Source organism: Crocuta crocuta, unplaced genomic scaffold, assembly GCF_008692635.1.
Source record: "Crocuta crocuta isolate KB4526 unplaced genomic scaffold, BGI_CrCroc_1.0 scaffold645, whole genome shotgun sequence".
NCBI lineage: Eukaryota > Metazoa > Chordata > Mammalia > Carnivora > Hyaenidae > Crocuta > Crocuta crocuta.
Window position 1 is genome coordinate 1,539,020 of NW_027530190.1, and position 21,576 is coordinate 1,560,595.

The 21,576-nt window shown below is 39.9% G+C and overlaps 1 protein-coding gene across 7 annotated transcripts in view; it reads right to left on the reverse strand.

Annotated features, from left to right (window-relative positions):
* The window catches only part of CAST (calpastatin), a 103,311-nt gene that overhangs the window by 53,735 nt on the left and 28,000 nt on the right, over positions 1 to 21,576 (reverse strand). For 5 of the 7 annotated variants that reach the window (XM_077765214.1, XM_077765217.1, XM_077765213.1 and 2 more), the window contains exon 3: positions 16,917 to 16,988. In XM_077765214.1, the coding sequence (XP_077621340.1) occupies positions 16,917 to 16,988 (72 nt within the window). Of the gene's footprint in view, positions 1 to 10,048; positions 10,165 to 16,916; positions 16,989 to 21,576 lie in introns of those variants that run through there. The other 2 variants (XM_077765219.1, XM_077765218.1) reach the window with 1 other exon arrangement.

The following is a 21,576-nucleotide window of genomic DNA, read 5'->3' on the forward strand; positions in this document are numbered from 1 at the left end:
AAAAAATGGAGATGGGGGCTGAGCCAGCATAGTGACTCCAAGTGAGCAAAACAGCTTGAGCAAGACTCAGAAGTGGAAAGAGCTATTCAGTCCAGAGTGGAATAGGCTAAATAAGTAGAGTACTGAGAAATGAGGCAATCTGAACACTATCTGCAGAAAACAAGATGATTCCATCTCAACTGAGTACACTGCACATTCATGAAATATATTAAAATGGACACACATACTTAAGATAAAAATAGAAGCCTGAGCTCTCCTTGCTCTGGAAAGTGAAGAGCACATGTAGTTTTGGCCTGTGATGCAACACGTGGGCAGACCTCAAAATAAACATCCAAACACTGCCTGGGAACCAGGACAATAGCCACAGCTGATCTGTGAGCTAAATCCACGCCTGAGTTTATAGAAGTTTTGGCCACACGCTGAGAGCATCTGATTATAAGCACTGACACTGGACAACCACAAACACTCAAAAATAATACACAAAAGGTATGAAGTTGAGCTCCTGGTGCAAGGCAACTTTCACTGCGTTGCAAACTCCAATTTTCCAGTGTTTCTGTTTTTTTTGGAATGATAATTATTTTGTGGGCAAAGGAAAAGGGCATGCCACACAGCTTAGCTCAGTCATCAACGAGTAGAAAGGCAGCATTTTTTCTCCAGTTGTGTTCAGACTGACTGCTCTTGAGAAGTTGTGTGACACTGAGTCTTCTTTGGAACACAGTTTCCTCATCAGTAAAATGTCAGGCTTGAATATTCTAAAGATCAGCAACTCTAATAGTCTAGCTATAATGATGTGAAACTTATGAAATAATGTACCCAATGACAGATGTGCAAATGGGAAATACTGGTGGTTGGCCCCTGGAGTCCCATAGACTTGGGGTCTAATTCCAGCTGTGTAACTTCAGACAAGCTGCTCAACTTTTAGTTTGTTGAAATGGGTATAAAAACAGTGAGGATTAAATGACGGCACATTTGTAAAGTACTTGGCTCAGTGCCTGGCACATACGAAGGAATTCAAATCAGTGATTTTAAAAAATTTTATGAATACCAGCAGGCTCAAAAGTTTCTCTTTCTTCACTCTCACAACGGTAGAGCAGTTCTGTGGTAACCACTGCTCGGAGAAGTTACACACATATGTCACTTGCCTTAAGGAAAAAAGAGTAATATTATTTTTACAATATTGTCTTTTCTTTGGATTCAAATGTATAGCCTGTTTAGACCTAAGTTCCAATCAGTCAAGGAAGATGACTCTTGGTAGCAGGAGCACAGATTTGTACAAACCCTAAAGGATTATGGCTCATTAATGCATATATGGTTAGTGAGGATACGATTACTGTATAATAAAACAATTCTGAGCTTTGCTGAACAGCTGTCTCAGAGCCTTTCAGCCTGGCTTCCATTGGGCTTTCAAATTCATTCCTTAGACATGTACTTAATGAAGAGTGAGAGAACTTGAGAACTTTCCTGAGTCCCTGTGTTACAAAATCAACTGTGAACCTCAATCTCTACAAGGATGACAGACTCTAACAGAAAATGAAAAGGAGCTTATGAAGAAATATGGAGACCAAACCACTCATGCGGGAACTGAAATACAAGCCTATCACATGACCATCCAGCTTCCCAGTGAAGCATGTTCTTAACTGGGGGAGAACATGCAGAATCCATGTAAGTAAGTTGGCTTAAATAGCAGGGGCATCTGGGTGGCTCAGTCAGTTAAGCGTCTACTTAAGCTCAGGTCATGATCTCACAGTTCGTGAGTTCGAGCCCTGCTTCAAGCCCTGTTTCCAGCTCCCTGCTTGTGAGGGAAGAGCCTGCTCTGATTCTCTGTCCACCTCTCTCTGCCCTTCCCCACTCAGGTGAGCTCACGCGCTCTCTGTCTCTCAAAAATAAAACATTTTTTAAAAAAGACTTAAAAAATAGCAATTATAACAAGGTTCCCTTGTCTAAGCTTATTTTCAAATAATCAAAATGAAAATGTGAAATGAAATCAAATGTCATTCTGGAAACTACATAAACAAAACAATTTCACAAATGTCTAGTGACAGCAACTTTAATCTTTTCAATTAAAGGGGTAGTATTGTTGAGTGGTTAGGATAATGGCTCTGTAGCCAGGCACGTGTTTGAATTTTACCTCTGCTACCAGTTGTATGAAATCAGCAGATTCCTTAATTGTGATTCCCCTCAGTTTCCTTGTCTGTAAAATGGGAAAAGTAACAATACTACCTTTCACTGCATTTCATCCCACTTCCTCCTACGGAAAAAAAAAAAATCAACGGACAGAAGACATGAATAAACGCTTTTCAAAAGATGACATTCTAATGGCTAACAGACACATGAAAAAATGTTCAACATCACTCATCATCAGGGAAATACAAATCAAAACCACAATGAGATATCACCTCACACCTATCAGAATGGCTAAAATTAACAACTCAGGAAACAACAGATGTTGGTGAGGATGCAGAGAAAGGAGAACACTTTTACACTGTTCTTGGGAAAGCAAACTGGTGCAGCCTCTCTGGAAAACAGTGTGAAGGTTCCTCAAAAAATTAAAAATAGAATTACCCTATGATCCAGCAATTGCACTACTAGGAATTTATCCAAAGTATACAAAAATGCGGATTCAAAGGGGCACATGCATCCCAGTGTTTACAAGCAGCACTTTTAACAACAGCCAAATTATGGAAACAGTCCAAATGTCCATCAAATGACAAAATGATAAAGAAGATGTGGTATTATATACAATGGGATATTATTCCTCAATGAAAAAGAATGAAATCTTACATTTGCAACAATGTAGATGGAACTAGAGGACATCATGCTAAGCAAAATAAGTCAGAGAAAGACAGATATCATATGATTTCACTCATATGTGGAATTTGAGAAACTCCACAGATGAACATAGGGGAAGGGATAGAAAAATAAGATAAAAAGAGACTTTTAAATATAGAAAACAAACTTTTAAATATAGAGAATGCACTGAAGGTTGCTGGAGGTGGGGTGGGGGAATGGGTGAAGTGGGTGATGGGCATTAAGGAGGGCACTTTTTGGGGGGGCACCTGGATGGCTCAATCGGTTAGGCGTGACTTCAGCTCAGGTCATGATCTCATGGCTTGTGAATTTGAGCCCTACATTGGGCTCTGCGCTGACAGAGCTTGGGGCCTGCTTCAGATTCTGTGTCTCCCTCTCCCTTCCCTCCCTCCCTCTCCCGCTCTCTCTAACTCTTGCTCTTTTCTCTCTCTCCCTCTGCCCCTCCCCCACTCACACTAGGTCTCTCTCTGTCTCTCAAAAATAAATAAACATTAAAATACTTTTTTACAAAAGGAGGGCACTTTTGGGGATGAGCCCTGGGTGTCATACGTAAGAGATGAATCACTGGGTTCTACTCCTGAAGCCAAGACTACACTGTGTGTTAACTAACTTGAATTAAAAAAAAAAAAAGTTCATAAAAAAAATCAATGGAATAGAAGATTTTAAAGTAAGCTTCATTTGAAACTGATGTAAAAATATGAACATTGCAGCTTATCTAAGTAAAAAGTTCTCAATTTCCTACATAAGGAACTTCTCAGTTATATACTATTTAATCCTGTAATCTAAAAATTTCACCACATTCAAAGATGGCTAATTTATCTTTTCTCTACTGCCCATTAAAAAGTCTCAAGAAACTCTGTCAACAAAACTATTATTTGCTAATTCCAATCAGTGTACAATACTCTCTTTCATATAAACAGGAAACCTCATCCATCAGTGAATTTCAACCGTGTTAAGATATGAAGCATAACAATAGAGAACACAATATTGATTTCTAGTGCTTCTTTGAATTTAGATACACATTCCTCTCTCAGTTATTTAAACTACCTATTTTTTAGCAATCTCTACAATCGATATGGGGCTTGAACTCATGACTCTGAAATCAAGAGTCACATGGTCTTCCAACTGGGCCATCCAGGTTCACAAAATATGCAACTCATAAAAGGATTAAATGAAACCCTAGGTAAATCACTTAGCAAAGCACTTTTTCAATCAATTAATAAATGGTTAGTTCCCTTCTCTTCCCCTTTATTTTTAAATATCTAGCTGGAAAGCTTCTCCAAACTATATCCATGCTGTTGGACCTAATCCCTCTCCCAGAGCATTCTAGAATTATTTTCAGATTATCAGCACTAGCTAGAATGTTCTTTCTTAAGCTTTTATTTATTTCCTATTGATTGTCTCTCCATTTTGAATGGTAAGCAAACTTTCAGTTCACTGGTCTATAGGAGAATGTGGAGAATGTAGTTATACATACACAGAGAAGATGTGGTTTACCACCAGTTCAACTGGAAATCAACTGGAGTATTATGCAAATATTTTAGTTGCAAACAGGTATATCACTCTTTATCACATTCAAGCTTCGGAAATATTTGAAGAGGTGTAAGAATACGATTCTCAGAAAGGCTAGAGAAGGAAACAATTTTAATTTCCAAGATTAGGAATCCTGTCTCAACACAAGAACATTATCTGAGAATAATTCAGCACCAATCACTGCAATAATTAAAAGATTTTTGAAAGCAAGGGAACACTCAAACTAAATGGCCAAAAGAAGTTAACCTTTCCTTTTTGATCCATGAATATTCAGCAAAGGAGTACATTATTTCTTAGAGATGTAGACACTTTATGGCTAAAATCCCAGTGATTAATTACTTGATTCTTTAAAACTCAAGATTAGAGTAAACTAGCACATGAAAAATAATTAATCTAGTCTTATAATACTGCCATGGAAAAAAGGATCACTAATTTGAAACACTGAAAATTTATGCAAAATATACCCGAATTCATAATTATTTAAACATTCTATACTAGAAACGTGCATAATGATTACTGGCAATCAATGTTATGTCAAACCATTGGGCAAATGTAACTGGCCAAGCTTTTACATCTTAGCTCAGTGGTCCTTGGCCCAGGTAAGGTCACTCAAAGACAGTATGGATACAGGGAGTCAACGAACACTCAGAAATTTATGGGAAAGAAAAGAAGAGTACATACTGTACACTGAAAAGCTGTGATTCAGGTGATTTTTAACCTCCTTATCACTGAAAATCACTGCTTTAGATAGCTTAAAACAAGACGGTTTGATAGTGGGTCAGTGAAATAACCACGGTTTTCTACCATCTATTATTCACTGGCACTTTTTTCCTGGTGACAGACTTAATCTCTTCATACTTTAATCAGGTCAAAAGAAAGGAAACAGACAACATAAGATACTAGGATAGTTTCACAGAATTATTTTGCAAAAGTATTTTCTAGACAGTTTTTAAAGGAAGATTTTTGGTGCTGATATTGCCATCTAGGTTCATGAAGAGTCTGGATGCTCCCTACAAAGGCAGCCTTGCCATACCTCAAGAATATTTGTCCTCTCCAGTCTATGGCTCTAAAACCAGGGACACTTGACACTTGTGATTATACCTCTAACACCTTTCTTAATGCTGTAAGTCAAGACTATGCTATAGACATCACTAATCCCAATATTGCTGTCATTTTAAAGTATTTGGGGCCTATGGAGAAACTAATGAAACACACATCCAGTATACACCTCAGCTGTTAAGTATGTGCACACACACAAGCCCTCCCCAAATATATATTATATGGATGCAAGTTTCAAATGACTAATTGAATTTTCAGAAAATTTTATTTGTCTAACTTTGCAGACTAGGGTCTAAAATTCAAAAGAAAGTTATGTGATAGGTGAGGTAAATAAGTCTTTCTGGTAGGTCAGTATGAAGACAGGGTAAATGGGCTTTGTGACAAAGTAGAACATACATTCCCCATCTAAAGGCTTTCAAACATTTAAAATACTGTGTATGCCTAAAAAATTTAGTCTGAATTCTGAAAGAACCCCTTTCTATTCCAAATACATAGATATAATGGATATATTTTAACATAAATTAAATAAAGACAGAGTTAAATAAAGAGATGGTGACAAAAGGAGAAGAATCCTGGAAGATTAAAATTCTGGCTTCCTGTTTCAAATCGCTGCTATAAACCAACCCTTCTCATACATCTCTGTAAATAAAATATTATGAAAAGATGCATGTGTCAAAGCATGCAAGGTATATATTTTAGCAGAATATTTATATTCCAGGATTCTAATGATGGCTAGCTATAGTAATGGATTTATATAAAAAGATTTTATTTATCACGTTGATATAAACACAATTTTCTCTTTTCATAAGGAGGAAATACAAAAAGCACATATAACTGAAAAGTGTGCAAATTATCCTACTTTATGCTACCTACCCTCTCTGTCCACCCTCTTAGTATAGATGATAAAGGCAGACTACACGCAGTAGCCTGAGCCCCTGGTTTCTCTGTGGGAACAGTTCTCTGCCCCCTCCACTAACAACTCTGTTCAGAGCAACTCCAGAGGCTCCAAGGTTCTAAGCTAGGTCTTTATACTTGCATCACTGTGCAGAGGACCTCAACCCATTACAGAATCCAAAGTTTACAGGGTCCAAAGGGTATGCTTGCATACTAAACTAGCCTCCATCTCAGGGCGATTCTGAGTGAAATGGAATTGGTCTAGGCCCTTGCTTGTGCATCACAAACATTAAATCAATTCAGTTCATGGGGGAGCCTCAGCATGATTCAGAAGTCCGAGCTCCTGTGGATAGATAGGATTTTTAGTAAATTCACTGAAATTACTGTACTGCTAACGCCAGAAGATGACGGATTCTAGAAAGGCTCTGTAGAGTCCAACTTACACTGTTCTTAGAACAGTGGTTACCAAACTTCCCAGGTGTACAAATTTATCTATAGAGTTCATTAAGCCGTAGATTTCTCATTGATCCTGACTGGGTACATCTGAGACAGAGCCTGGAAAATTTCCATTTTTAACTACATATCCCAGGTTAATTTGATGCAAATGCTCTCCAGACTACACAGCATGAACCACTGTCTTAGAGAATGCCAAGGGGGTACAGCACATCCTAGACAAGAACTAGGAGATCCCTAGGGCTATGGATTAGCCTGGAATTACCCTATTGGCCTGCATTCTCTGTCTGAAGACCAATAACCTTCTCTTTAAAGTGCTTTAACAAATCTCCACAGTTAGATTTCATCTAATTACTTAGATGACAGTTACATTTTTCATTCCTTAGGAATCCATCAGCAATATATCTTTAAGGTACTATTACTACTTAGTGGAATTACATACTTTTTCCCAAGCGTGAACTAATTGGTTGGTCTGGTGTAAATAAAAAACCCACAATCTATGCTCTTCTGTATACATATATATCTTTATGTCTCCTTCTACACTGTACCTCGCAACACTCATTTGGGAGACTGTATGAGTCTGGAATATGTGTTTTAGCCCCAATGTGTGTGACCTTCTAAGAGAAACATATTTAATCCTATAGTTTTTTTGATATATGGAATTAATAATCTGCATACTAGGAAAGTACAATGGTTGTCACCAACAATGGCACTGCATGTTTACTACGTGAATAGCTTTTTATTTTTTTAACTTTTTAAATTTTTTTAGAGATAGAGTGCGAGTCGGGGAGGGACACATAGAGAGGGAGACACAGAATCTGAAAGCAGGACCCCGACTCTGAGCTGTCAGCACAGAACTGACGCCCGCTCAAACCACGGAAACATGAGATCACGACCAGAAGTGGGATGCTTAATAAACTGAGCCACCGAGGCGCCCCCATGTGAATAGCGTTTAACTTAAAAATGTCAGCTATACAATGTTTCTCAACAGGGTACTACTGACATGTGGGCTGACAATTCCTTTGGGGAGGGGGAGCTGACAATTCTTAAGTGGACAAAACTGTCTTTCTCCCAGTGAACGCTAAAGCATCACCAAAACCACTCTCACACATTTTAAAATACCTTTTAATTGGGTGCTAACTCCTCTGGTTAAAAACAAATGAGCTACCCTATTTTTATGGAGAGCTCTAATTGCTCAGTCCCATTATTTCCAATTTCTAAGGGTACTTTACATTATCTCTTAAGACATGATGACTTCTGAGCTAGTCCATATACATGGACACTGGAGATTTGGGTGGTGGCCGTGCACAATCCTGTTAGCAAGGTGATGTTGTTGCATTAGTTGCACTTGTGCTCTCCTGCCTACACTAGGCAATAATCAATTATTAGAAAGTGACCATAATAGGTTTCAGAACAAGAACAGATCAGTTTAAACTGTGTAAGAACAGAGTAGTAATAGTTATTGCTACATTTAGTGAAAATTACTATATTCTATACATGAGCTGAATACCACATAATGTGATAATAATGTAGCAATGAGGTCGATCCTCATTTATTATGCCCATTTTACAGATTAAGAAAGTAAGAGCTTGACCTCTTAACTACCAGACTGTATAGTTTCTTAGGACATATTTAACATCTCTCTATAAAATATTCTCCAAAAAAATGATCTTCAGGCATGAAAAGTTATCACACAGTTAAGTCTCAATTAGTTACACTGTCTCATTTAGGTACTTTTTTCTTCTTAGAATGCTAGCTCCTTAATATATTGTGAGCCACTTAAAGACAGGATCCATATATGTTGACTCCCACAGTATCTACCATGGTTACTTCTACATAGTAAGTACTCAATAAACATTTATTGAATTGAAAGGACTGATTTTATCAAATGAAAAAATATCAACAGGAACCCTTCTTTGGCCAATTCAGAGAACAATCAAGGAACTAAATTAACCACTAATACTCTAATCAACTCTTCTTGTGCACTAGGAATCTTTTTTAAGAGCCTGTGAACTGAACCACAGCTAACATTTATACTTAATGTGCTTCTTCATAAACACTGCTATGTAGTTTGCAACAACTTTATAATAGACACCAAGGGTCCTTGCTACACACACATGGATTCCCACTCCACCCTCATTGCTATTGGCCGCGTACCCTTTTCTTCATCAGTCGGCAGATGCAGCCTTTCTGACTTCAGCATGATTTTGCTAAATGTCACTACTTCATTTTAATTCTGTAATGCCTCCCAGAACCCAGATACACCCCTTCCCCACCACATTCTCAGTAACAATCATCCTTTTAAATACTAAAAATTCAGTGTGCAAAAGCTGAAGTCAGTGTCCACAAACATCAGAAAGGGGCACTCGGTATTTATTTACTAGAAAATAGTTTCCCCCTTTGGACAGCAGATGCCACTCCTTATTGACCTTCCCTGCAATGCAGAGGCTTTTTCCTGCACAAAACATCTCACAGGAGAAACTTTCCAGAGCTGCTGATTGAGCCTTCTGGTTCCTCTGCTGTACAGGTGGGCTCCTAGAAAACTAGTCAGAGAAGGCCAGGTCTTGCCCCTTCCGCCAGTTTCCTAAACTCTCTGCCTCGCTTTCTCAAGCTGTAAAATAGGAATGAAGAATGAGCCTCTCCCCACTTCTAACTGAGAAACACTGGGACCCTAACAGTACAGATTGATAAATCTCTACGAAAACACTTTGCATTGTTCAAAGACAGATACAAACTATCCCTCACTGATGTTATCTGACCACAGTCTCAGGTTGTGTTCAAGGAAACAGAGAATTAAAACATGTTACAACACATGCCACACCACACCCAGAATGTATCAGGTACATGGAAAGGTTATACAGAGTGAGCTCATTCTCTAAAACGGAGGTCAGCACAGTAGTGAGGGCAGGGAGGGCTGAGGGGGGAGGGGGATGTCTAACCGTAGAAATAAAAATGCCAAACCAAATCGACACAGCTGCTGCTTTTCTTCTTTGCATCTTTTTTCCGCGTCACACAAATCCCTGGTTTTGTAACCCAACCGCGCGTCCGGTCACCAGTCACAGTCCCAGCTGAAGAGCCAGCAACAGTGTTACCGACAGGGAGGGAGGGCTCAACAACTACCACAATTTAACTTAGAGCCCATGTGGAAAGAAATACATCTTTAGGGTCAAGAGACTAGTGAGAGCGTAGGTCCAAACCAGGGGAGCCAGCGGCAGGGTGCGAGTGTGGGTCGCGAAAGGCCAGGCGCTCGCCTGGGACGCAGACGCGGCCTTTGAAGACAGCGGCCGACATCGGTACTCACTCAGCGTCCGACTCCCCGGGCGCAGAGACTTCGGCGGGGTTTTCGGGAAGTTTGCATTCCAGGCTGGGCTCGGCCCCTGGAGTATCTGCTGTGAGCCTCAGCCCACAGAGGCACGGGATGGGGCGGAGCGGAGCGGGCCCGGGACGCAACGCACGCAACACCCCGCCCCCGGTGGCACCGCCCCGGAGGCACCGCCCCAGAGCTCCGGGCGGGTCTTCGGAGGGAGGAGCTCGCCCCGCCCACCCGTCTCGAGCTAGCATCCCGGAAGCCGGCTAAGTTAATAACGACGAGGGTGATGCAGGGCACGCGCCGAGTGCAGAGAGCCTGCTGATGGCAGAGCTCTACCGCTCCCAAGCGTCACCCTGTGACTCCCCCAAAATGAGCGAGCGAGCGAAGTGGGGCGCTCTCGCGAATGCACGCCCCAAAAATCTCCTTTGAAACTGAAAAGCAAATTAATGATGACCATCACCGGGGATTCGCAAATACATTTCAAATAGTATAATGGATACTTTAAAAAAGCAGCGTAGAAGAGTCAGAATTCTACTAAATTATTGTACAGTGTTATAATTAAAATATCAAAATAATAATAAAATTATTTTAAGCCAATGAATAAAATAAGAAGTCATGGGTCCATATTGCTATGAATGAATGAATGGAAAGGCAATGCTCTTTATTACAGAAAAATGGCAAGTAATACAGAATGAATGATGGTGTTAATAGAAGAGTTATGAAATTTTAAAAGAAATCTGGAAAGCCAACTTTTCCCAAAGTTACAAACCAGTCACAATAAAGACTCTGGACCCTGAGCTTGGGATGTGACTGGAGGAAGACGTGGCTGTAGAAAAGAAATCTCAGGCCTAGATACTGACAGCTGAGCGATGACTCAGTGGTGCATCCAGCCAAGGCAGAGATGACTGCCAGCAGAGAGGTCATCTGCACAGCTTTATACCCACACCATGAAGACAGCAGGTGAGGCTCCTCTGACTTCCTCTGCAAGGTGCTCCTCATAGCCACCTTACAGATTTTCATTTTTCACTTACTTCTGTTAAGTAAAGCTGGTGAAGTAAGTGCCCTTCCAAGTCTAATCTATTTTTTAAGTTTTTTAAATGTATTTTGAGAGAAAGGGAGGGAAGGAGCAGAGAGGGAGAGAGAGAATCCCAAGCAGGCTCTGCCCTGTCATCACAAACCTGACATGGGCCTCAAACTCACAAACCGTGAGATCATGACTGAGCGGAAATCAAGAGTTGGTCGCTTAAATGACTGAGCCACCCAAGGTGCCCCCAAGTCTAATATTTTATAATTCCCTCAGCAGAAGGCCCTGTCCTTAAAATTATTCCCAATGAAAATACAGATTAAAAATTTCCTCTTTTTTTTATCATTAGTAATTTCCTTCCTTTAAACTTCTTTTTAACTAAACCTCAGCTCATCTAGGTTTCACTAACATTCATTTCCTCCCATGACAGAAATAGCACAGGGTGACTTATTTGGGCCACACCCCAAAAGGGATGCATCCTGGGTAACATAGCCCCCAGCATTAGCACATCTCCCTCAGCCAAGGTGAGTGATCCTGTGCTCTTGAAGAGTACAGATGAGTAATTCATGTTATGAAATAAATTTTTCAGAGTCCTACACTACAGTACATACAGAAAGAGGCTCCTCTTCTTAGAAATGAAGAGGGACATTATTACCTGATGTCTTTGGCTGCCCCAATCCCTGAGATTCATCCTTTCTCCCAGTGTGGTCCTCAGATCCTCTGCATCTGAAACATCTGGGGGTAAGCATTAGCTATATAAAATCCTGGGCCTTACCCTACTTTTTTTGAATCAGAATTCTTGACTAGGTACCCGAGAAGCAATGTTTATGTAATCTAGGGTACAGGTAGTCTAAACTACCCACAATCAGAACAATTCAGCATCCTCACTACTCAAAGTGTGGTTGCGAGACCAGCAGCAGCAGCAGCAGCAACTAGGAGCTTGTTAGAAAAACCATCTCAGCCTCATTTCAGACTTCCTGAATCAGAATCTCATTTCAATAAAAACCCCACTGATTCAATATGAATATTACAGTATGACAATTACTGCTCTGAATCTTGTTTTCCCAATGGTTATTGGCACGTTGCCTATAACATTTGTAATTGGCTATATTTACTTAATATTTTACAAAATACATTTACTTTTTAACCTTTAATTTAGCCTGGGGTCCTTGGGATCATGAGTTTGAAGTGCTAGTTTATTTTTTGGCACATTAAAATACATACACAACTATTAAAGTAAGCATGCTTGCCTACTTAACACACAGAATCATCTCCCAAACTACATGTGGTCCAAGGGTACGGTGGGGGTAAGGCTGACACTGAATGCAGAACACACATAGCTTATCCAGCCTCTCACTAATCTTATGGATGAGAAAATTAGCAGCTGAGAGGAGAGCTATTTAATGCCAGCACAGCCATTTATAGCAAAACCAGAAGCAAAATCACAAAAGAATTTTCTGATGGGTGCTTCTTCCTTCACAAATCTCTCCTGTAGCTGGGGGAAATGTTTGTATCCTCTTCTGTTTGTTTGTTTCCTCTTCTGTTTGTTTGTTTTAGAGAAAGAGGGAGAGACAGAGAGCAGGGGAGAGGAGGAGAGAGGGAGAGCATCCTAAGCAGGGCTCCATGCTCAGAACCCTGGGATCATGATGTGAGCCAAAAACAAGAGTTGGGTGCTCAACTGACTGAGCTACCCAGGCACGCCTTTTAGGGTTGTTGGTTTTTTTTCCCTCTAATATTGCTGAACAACATATCATGGTTCAGTTAGGCAGTTCTCCTGTTTTCCTTTCTGTAGTAGATATTTGTCGGTTGGCAGCTGGCCACACCTTTGAAAACTCTCACTACATATTGATAAATTTCCCACCTACTCCATATGCACCTTCCCAAATAGAATCCAGAGCACTCATCCTCAGGTCCCTCGTAGCAGAGTTGAGGCACATGACTTAGGTTGGTCAATCACACATGCCATAAAAGAATGAGGCTGAAAGTGACCAGTGAGAGTGAGAGAGAGAGAGAGATCACTGCTGACCAAGGAATCTGTGTAAGACAAGGCCATTAGTCTTGAAGATTGGTGGTGGCAGAGTTTCTGGCATCTGGTCCTAAATGCGACACGTGCTTAGCTGTGGTGGCAACAAAAGAAGCTGGGTGTTGTTCATGGCTGTGAAGCTTTAGAGTCCTTCTACTGGAGCCCTTGGGATCTCCACAAGCTACCCACCAATCCTTAAAAAATTCTTTTTTGGCTTAAAATAGAGTAGATTCCACTTGGAACTAATAACCTTAGCCTATATATCTTAATAGCTGTAGCCTACTACAAACACGTTCCTTTTTTTTTTTTTTTACTTTTAATGTTTGTTATTTTTGAGAGAGACACAAAGTGTGAGCAGGGGAGAGGCAGAGAGAAAGACACAGAATCTGAAACAGGCTCCAGGTTCTGAGCTGTCAGCACAGAGCCCAACATGGGGCTCGAACCCACAAACCGCAAATCATGACCTGAGCCGAAGTCAGACACTTAACCAACTGAGCCACCCAGGTGCCCCTACTGCAGACACATTCCGAATGCAAGTTTCCTCACCTGAAGGAGGAGGTAGTTACAATCCACCCTGCCTGAGAACTCTTCCAACAATACAATTGTATGACTGCTTACAGATCACAACTATTTTCATACTGGCTTTAATAAGAGCATAAATAATTTCTGCAACTTTATTAGTCCTCATTATTAATTTATCAAAAATAGAATTTTAAGTGCTAAGCATCTTATGATAATTATTTTCAGTTAGAAAGATCTGTGTCACTTAAGTGCTTTGGATCTTCCAAGCCCAGAACTGCATGGCAGTGATATTATTTATGCACATAATTACTCATTTTGTAAGAACACAAAACAGTTCTTACATAAAGAATCATAAAACAGTTCTGAATACATGGTAACCATTCTAAATCTCACAGCTTATGACAAGTTTCAGATTAAATATTTAACTTTTAAGATGGGCTATAAAGTTTTCTTTATAATGGTAAAATTATCACTTAACTTTCAAGTTCAGTATATCAAATATCAAGAAAAACAAAGCTATTCTTACTGCCAATTATATTTACTATTTTGTCATGTCATGTGTCAGGGTAATATTATGTTGCCTGTGTCATTATAATTAATTGTATAGTAAAAGGTTTCAGTTAATCACAAATGCTATTACCCAGCTTTGCTTTTTTTTAACTCTATTATTTTTTAAATGTTTTATTTATTTCTGAGAGAGAGAAAGAGACAGCGTGACCAGGGGAGGGTCAGAGAGAGAGGGAGACACAGAATCTGAAACAGGGTCCAGGCTCTAAGTTGTCAGCACAGAGCCCGACGCAGGGCTCGAACTCACAAACCGTGAGATCATGACCTGAGTTGAAGTCAGACGCTTAACCAACTGAGCCACCCAGGCGCTCCTAATACCCAGCTTTTCTAAATGATACATGGGAATGACCTTTTATTAAATTTTTTTAACGTTTATTTATTTTTGAGAGAGACAGAACATGAGTGAGAGAGGGGCAGAGAGAGATGCAGGCACAGAGTCCGAAGCAGGCTCCAGGCTCCAAGCTGTCAGCACAGAGCCAGATGCGGGGCTCGAACTCACAAACCGTGAGATCATGACCTGAGCTGAAGTCAGACACTCAACTGACTGAGCCACCCAGGTGCCCCAGGAAATGACCTGTTTTTAAAAAGTGATGCTGCTGCTGAGTTACAACCCTTTCAATTGGGCATCAAAGGAAGAAGTAAGCAAGTATAACATATACATTTATTTTTTGTTCCAATACTTTATAAATGTTAAGGATCTGAGAAAGAGAGGACTGAAGAATGAAACTCTGGAGAAACTAATACTCAGGAAACTGGTGAAGCAAAGCAACTCAGGAAAGCACAACAGGAGAGAGGACAACATAGGTAAGGAGATGACAATGTTTTAGAAGCTAAGAAGGTCAAGTCTGACATTAAATAAATGCTAAGTATGTGGCTAAAATGCCTCCATCTCCCAGCTACACTCCCTCCCTCAGCTTCCTGAGACACAGCAGGGTTTGGGGAGATGCCAAAATTCTTTACAGAATTTTTAATGACTGACTAGGTGTGAATTTCCACAATCTACTAAACACCTCCCCCCAAGCCTTTAGATAATCCCAAATTTTAGAAACCATCTCCACCTGATCCACTAAATCTCATAGGGGTGGGGTTTTCTACTGAGGTTTCTCATGTTTAGAGGCATAATTTAAGCATAAGTTAAATAAAGGTTCCAATTCTATAAAAGACAGGACATATATGGCATTTTAAAAATATTTTTCTATTTAATATATATATGTTTAAGTGTTTATTTATTTTGATAGAGAGAGCGAGAGCGAGTGGGGAAGGGGCAGAGAGGGAGGGAGAAAGAATCCCAAACAGAGAGAGAGAGAGAGAGAGAATCTGCACACTCACAGTGTGGAGTCAAACAAGGTGCTGGTGAGATCATGACTTGAGCCAAAATCAAGAATCAGATGCTTAAATGACCAAGCTGCCCAGGCACCCCAGTACATCTTTTTTAGTTCTAGACATTCAAACAGAGTGTGAGGCCAACAGGAGTAGTCACAGCTGACATACATTTTCCCCAGCACCTACTAATCGCCAGGCTGAGGGCTAAGTGTTTTAAATATTTTATTTCATTGGAGACTCTTGGCAGATCTGTCAAAAGACGTCCTATCCCCATTTTATACATGAAGAAACTGAGGCTCAGTGGGGATAGGTAAACTTGCTAAGAATAAGTGGCAAAGAGACAACTTGGGTTTGTTTTGCTGTGCAGAAGTCCTCCTGCCCAGTCTTAAAGGGAATATGCTTATTTAAAATAGTTGTATAGGGGCACCTGGGTGGCTCAGTAGGTTGAGTGTCTGACTCTTGATTTAGGCTTACATCATGATCCTACAGTGGAGCCCTGTGTCAGGCTCTATCATAAGCATGGGGCCTACTTAGGATTCTCCCTCTCCCTCTCTTAATGCCCCTCCCTCTCAAAAATAAATACATAACCTTTTAAAAGTAAATAAATAAGAGCATCTGGGTGGCTTAGTCGGGTAAGCATCTGACTTCAGCCTAGGTAATGGTCTCAAAGTTTGTAGGTTCAAGTCCTGCACTGGGCTCTGTGCTGATAGTTCAGAGCCTGGAGCCTGCTTTAGATTCTGTGTCCCTCCCCCCACTCTTTCTCTCAAAAATAAACATTAAAAACAATTTTTTAAAATAAGGCTCTGAAGTGCTGTATTACCAAGGAGGCTCGATTAGAGCTTCTGGCATCCAGAAGTATCAAGGACCTTGTCTGAACAGGAAACTTGGGTTTGAACCCTAGTTCCATCCTACTAGCTTTTCAATCTGATCAAGGATGCTTAAAGTCTCTGAGCCCTGGCTTCCTCAGGTATAAAGGAATAATAATTATAACTCTGTGGAAAGAATAAGAAGATAATTACACAGAGCATTTAGCAGAGAGCCTAGTGTGGCTAATGCTCATGAAGAGAATCTAAATTATTTTCTGAAGAAATAAGAGCAGTATATTTCTACTTACAGTATGTGTAGAAGTCTGATATTATCTATAGGTATTATGATAATGATATTTATTGAACACTTATTATACGCCAGGAAAAATTGTAGCATAAATGATTTTACTAGGTTTTAAATTATTCAGACCATTATTAAGAAATTAGATTCCCCTCCCTGCCCTCAGCACAGAAATGATACTTTGTTCAAAACTTACCATGATATATAGGTACTATTTGCCTTCTCTACAGACCCCACCCATTTATGATAGACCTGTAGAGCAGGAGTCTTTTCACGCTCAGGAAATGACTGACCTTGGTGGCCGGGGCTGTTCCACCAGCATGGGTTCTGGAAGGCTGACTGCTCCCAAGGCTTGTTGCTTTTTTCTTAAAAATAAAGAAACATATATTAGTTTCACTGGGGGAAACCATCCTAACAATATAGACGAGTTAAATTTTCATATCAATACAAATATCTTCTTAATCAAACTTTAGACTAATATACTAAGCACACAAAAAATAAACATGTTTTTAAATTTTTCATCTTTGTCTGAAGACTAAACACTGAAAAGGAAGGGGAAGCTGAATAAATCCCAATTGTTCAACAGTCAGTGATTTTGGAGAACTGCAAAAATCCTCATGTGAGCAGCTGCCATTTCCATCATGAAGCACTTCTGGAAACCACATCACTTGCTGTCAAGTGGGTGGCTTCCTCTCTCACAGTGCTACAGTCAGTGTGTGCTAGCACAACCTTTTTGGAGGGTGATTTAGCAATACGTAGCAAAGATGGAATTCTACTTCTAAAAGTTTATCTGAGGGAAGTAAGAAGAGAAAGCAAAAGACTTTTTTCTATCATAGTATTATTACATCTAAAAGCTGAAAACAATATAGCTAATAATAATATTTATTGCATACTTACCAAGTGCCAGGCAATTATTCTATTAAAATAACAAAATTATAGATAACAATAGAATAATAATGCTTCAGTAAGAGTATCTATTTAGAGCATTATTGTAAGTGCTTTACATGTTTTAAGGATCATGTGTCATAACCTGCTTAATCTTCACTGGAACTGATATAATGCTGGTCCTATTGTTATCCTCATTTGGTGGGTGAGGAAATTGAGGAATGAGATGAGCACATGGTCACAGCTAGTCAGAAATAGGATGCCTGCTTCAGACCGCTACAGGATGAAATATCATGCAGTTATTAAGGACATTTCATTAAATAAAAACATATTGTTCATATTTTATATAAAGGACAGCCTATAAAATAGTGTATATAGTATGATCACTGAAGTTCATATAAGGTTATTTTCTGATGGTGCAGTTAAGAGCAATTTTTAAAAATATTCTTGTGTTTTTTTGTATTTTCTTACAAAACTATATTACCTTAACTGAAAAAGAACAAAATGGAGGGGAGAAAAAAGGAAAGGTAAAATACACAGCTTCTTTCTCAATAAGGCCTTGGTATATCTCTTAACGGATATCCATATTTCAAAGAGGCAAGCTTTAAAGTTTTATAATGTCAAATGGATTATGTTCCAACATCTATAAAATGTGAATAATGTACTAAAAGCATTGAATATAGTAGGGGCAGTAATGCTGCTATATAATATATTAAAATGTTGTATGTCTATACGGTAAAAATTTTTTAAATACATAATTGAAGGGTGCCTCGGTGGCTCAGTCAGTTAAACATCCAACTCTTGATTTCAGTTCAGGTCATGATCTCATGGTGGATGAGTTCAAGCCCCATGTCGGGCTCTGTGCTGGCAATGCAGAGCCTGCTTGGGATTCTCTCTCCTTCTCCCTCTGCCTCTCCCCTGCTCTAGCTTCCTCTCTCTCAAAATAAATAAATAAATTCATACATGTATAATTGAGAGCAATATGATTAATTCATTAACATTTAGCAAGATTCATATTTCTTAATTTTTTGAAAATGCCTACCAAGGACTCTTGAGCTGAAGCCTTCTGTTCCTCCAAGTTAAATATTGCCTTAGCAAGCAGAAAAGTCAAAACCTAGTTTGTTGTCCTCAAAGTATCATGCTTCTATGTCCACTGGCTGACCACATTCAGAGCACTTTAGGAAGGTCACTGAGGCATCAGGTGGGCTCGTGTTAATGAAGTGGGTATCTAAGGGGCCTCACAGGCATTTGTAGGAGTCCCAGGCTCCCAGGCATCGTCTGCTGACTAACAGTCTCTCCCAAGCACAGATGCAGTACCATCAGCCAAGGGAAGAAAAGAATCTTAGATAAATGTGATAGAAATAAAAGAGGCTGCTAAAAGGCTAGGTGTTGTGGGTATGGTATGGGAGATTGTGAAAAGAGGGGATGGCCTCAATTTTATCCAGATTGCAAGTCTCTTCGAAATATAAAGTGTATTAATAAATAGCTTTTGATGGCCATAGTGTATACATGGATTCAGCGTAAGGGACCAGACCTAAGGAATAAAGACAAGGATACAGCAATGGGGTTATTGGTTTTAACCCCATTACTCATTTCAACCTCCTCACTTTCCAGTCAAGAGACTGATGCCCTGAAAGATCAGGCCACTGTCCCATGGGCCAGAGTTGCCCCACATTCCAGCTGTTAGCCTTTGGTCTTGTCTACAATCAAGGAAGCTCACATTCTAATCCTGCCCTAGCAACAGCTCCTATCCACTAAGTCAAAGCCCCCATGCCAGGCCCTGCCTCATCTATAAATGAATACCACTATCAGGCATCAGCTGGGATTTGCCCAAGAGAATTAAAAAACCTGTTTTCGGCCAAGTTATAAACTATTCAGTTAAAACACAGAAATATTTAAACTTAATACACATGCTGATTTTTGTTTTACCTTCATACGAACTCAAAGTTTACTTTTTACTTTAACTTTAAATTCAATAACTTTTCACTCAAATGAGGATCTCTTAGCTTTCCTATGGGTAGGACTTGTCACTGCAAAGCTTGCCTTACCCTCTGACCCTATATAACCTAGTCTACAAAGGATTAATTTAGTTTACTGAAGCAAGAGTAGAATTTGTAAAGATCATATTTTATTATTTAATATTTATTACACCCTTAGTATCAGTTTCTTAAAACACAACACAAAAGATTAGAAATGCATACATATATCAGAGCAGACTGCTCTTTCTCAGGTTAGTAACCAACATTTAATTACAGATGTTTTGGCCTGTATGCATCCCTTCACTCATTCACTCATTGGACAGGCATTTACTGAACCCTGGCTATGAGCCTGCTCCTATTCTGAGCAGTAGAGATGTAATAACCAATTAAACAGAAAAAACTCTCATAGTGCTTACATTCCAGTAGGAGCACTCAGACTCTAAATAAGTCAACAAAAACAAATTGATTTCAGAGAGTGATACTTGCTATAAAGACAATAAAATAGGGTAATGTAACAGCAAATGACTGGGTGAGAATTGCTCCAGATGGGATACACAAACATATGACATTTGACTGAGACCTGACTACAAATAACCCAATAATTAAAATATGGGATGTGGGAGAGGAGGCACTCTAGGTAGACAGAGTGGCATGTGCAAAGGCCCTAAGATAGGAATGGGCTTGGCAAGTTGGAGAAACTGAAAGAAGTTAGTGCAAAGGAAGCATGGCAGGCACAAGCGTATATGAGATGAAACAGGATGCTGGATCAAGATACTTAATCTGAAGTGATAGAGATATGGGATGGCCCTAAAGTCAAGTATGTTTGAGATTATCGGTTTCTTCCAGCTTTACCCTGCTTCCTGATCTTCTCTGGTAACCATCTAGCCCTCCTGAGTCCTCCCTTATCTCCAGCTGAAAACTTCCCAAAGGCCTCTGGCTTCATCTCACCTTGCACTTAGTTATGCAGGTGTCTTCTTTACTCTCACTGCCCATCCCCTTACTATCAGCCCTGGTCCTTAGAAATCGCACTCTGGCCTGGACACCTCTCCCACCCCCTTAGGTCTGAGGCTGGATCTACCCTCAGACAGAACAGAATCCATCCACTCACAGAAAGCAGAAACTCTCAAAACAAGCTCATCTGGCTATGACTCTGCATTTGTCCTAACATACAGAAATGCTCTAGTCTCTAAAAAATTAAGACATTAAATGAGGATGCCAATACCATAATAATTGCGATTTTAAGTTAATTATTTTTTCATTTCCATAAACTCGTAGACTAAAAGCCATCAGGCAGACTTCTTGGTAACCAATCACACCCTCTGTAATATATATGAGCACTTCTTTGTTTAACTTAAGTTTTATAGAACGGAAACTGGCAGGAAGAGACATCCCTAACGTCAGGTCACAGGCCTGGCTGAGTCATTGGCCCCTTGCAGTAGAGCATGCCAGGGCCTCAGTCCTAACGATCAATGGGGACAGAAGTATGAAACTCCATGCCTTATTGGCCTCCACTGGATTCAAACTCCAGGACACCAAGTCTGGTGCATTTACAGAGGAAGTGTGTGACATTTCTTGCCGTCATGAGCATACACAGGCGCTGTTTCCATGGACCATGAGTCCACAGTGACTTTAAGCAGTCTCTTCTACCTCCAAAGCCTGGCAGCCAGCCAAGACACCCACAGAAGAGGCACCACATGCTTGAGCAGAGAAGTTCAGTGAAGAATACACACATTAGAGCAATTCTATCTGCTACTGCAGAAAGGTATGAAAAGAATGAATTACACACCTTTTTTTTTTTTTTTGGTATGTCTGTTGTAATTCCCAATAAAAAAGTTTATTTAATGAATCAGAGCTCAAGTCTTAAAAACTGTTTTCAAAGTGACAATGAAGTTCTAAGAGCCAAGCAACGAGTTGTTATGTCCCTATTTCCTAAAATCTCAGGAAAGGACCCCTGAGTGAAGCTTCCTGTTACCTGGAGACTTTAGTGACCACAAACAAAGGTGCCAGGTGCCCTAGAATAAAGGCTCTATCCTCTGATATGTGTGGCAAGAATCTTGGCTCCACCAAATGGCCGCTGAGGCCATGGGCA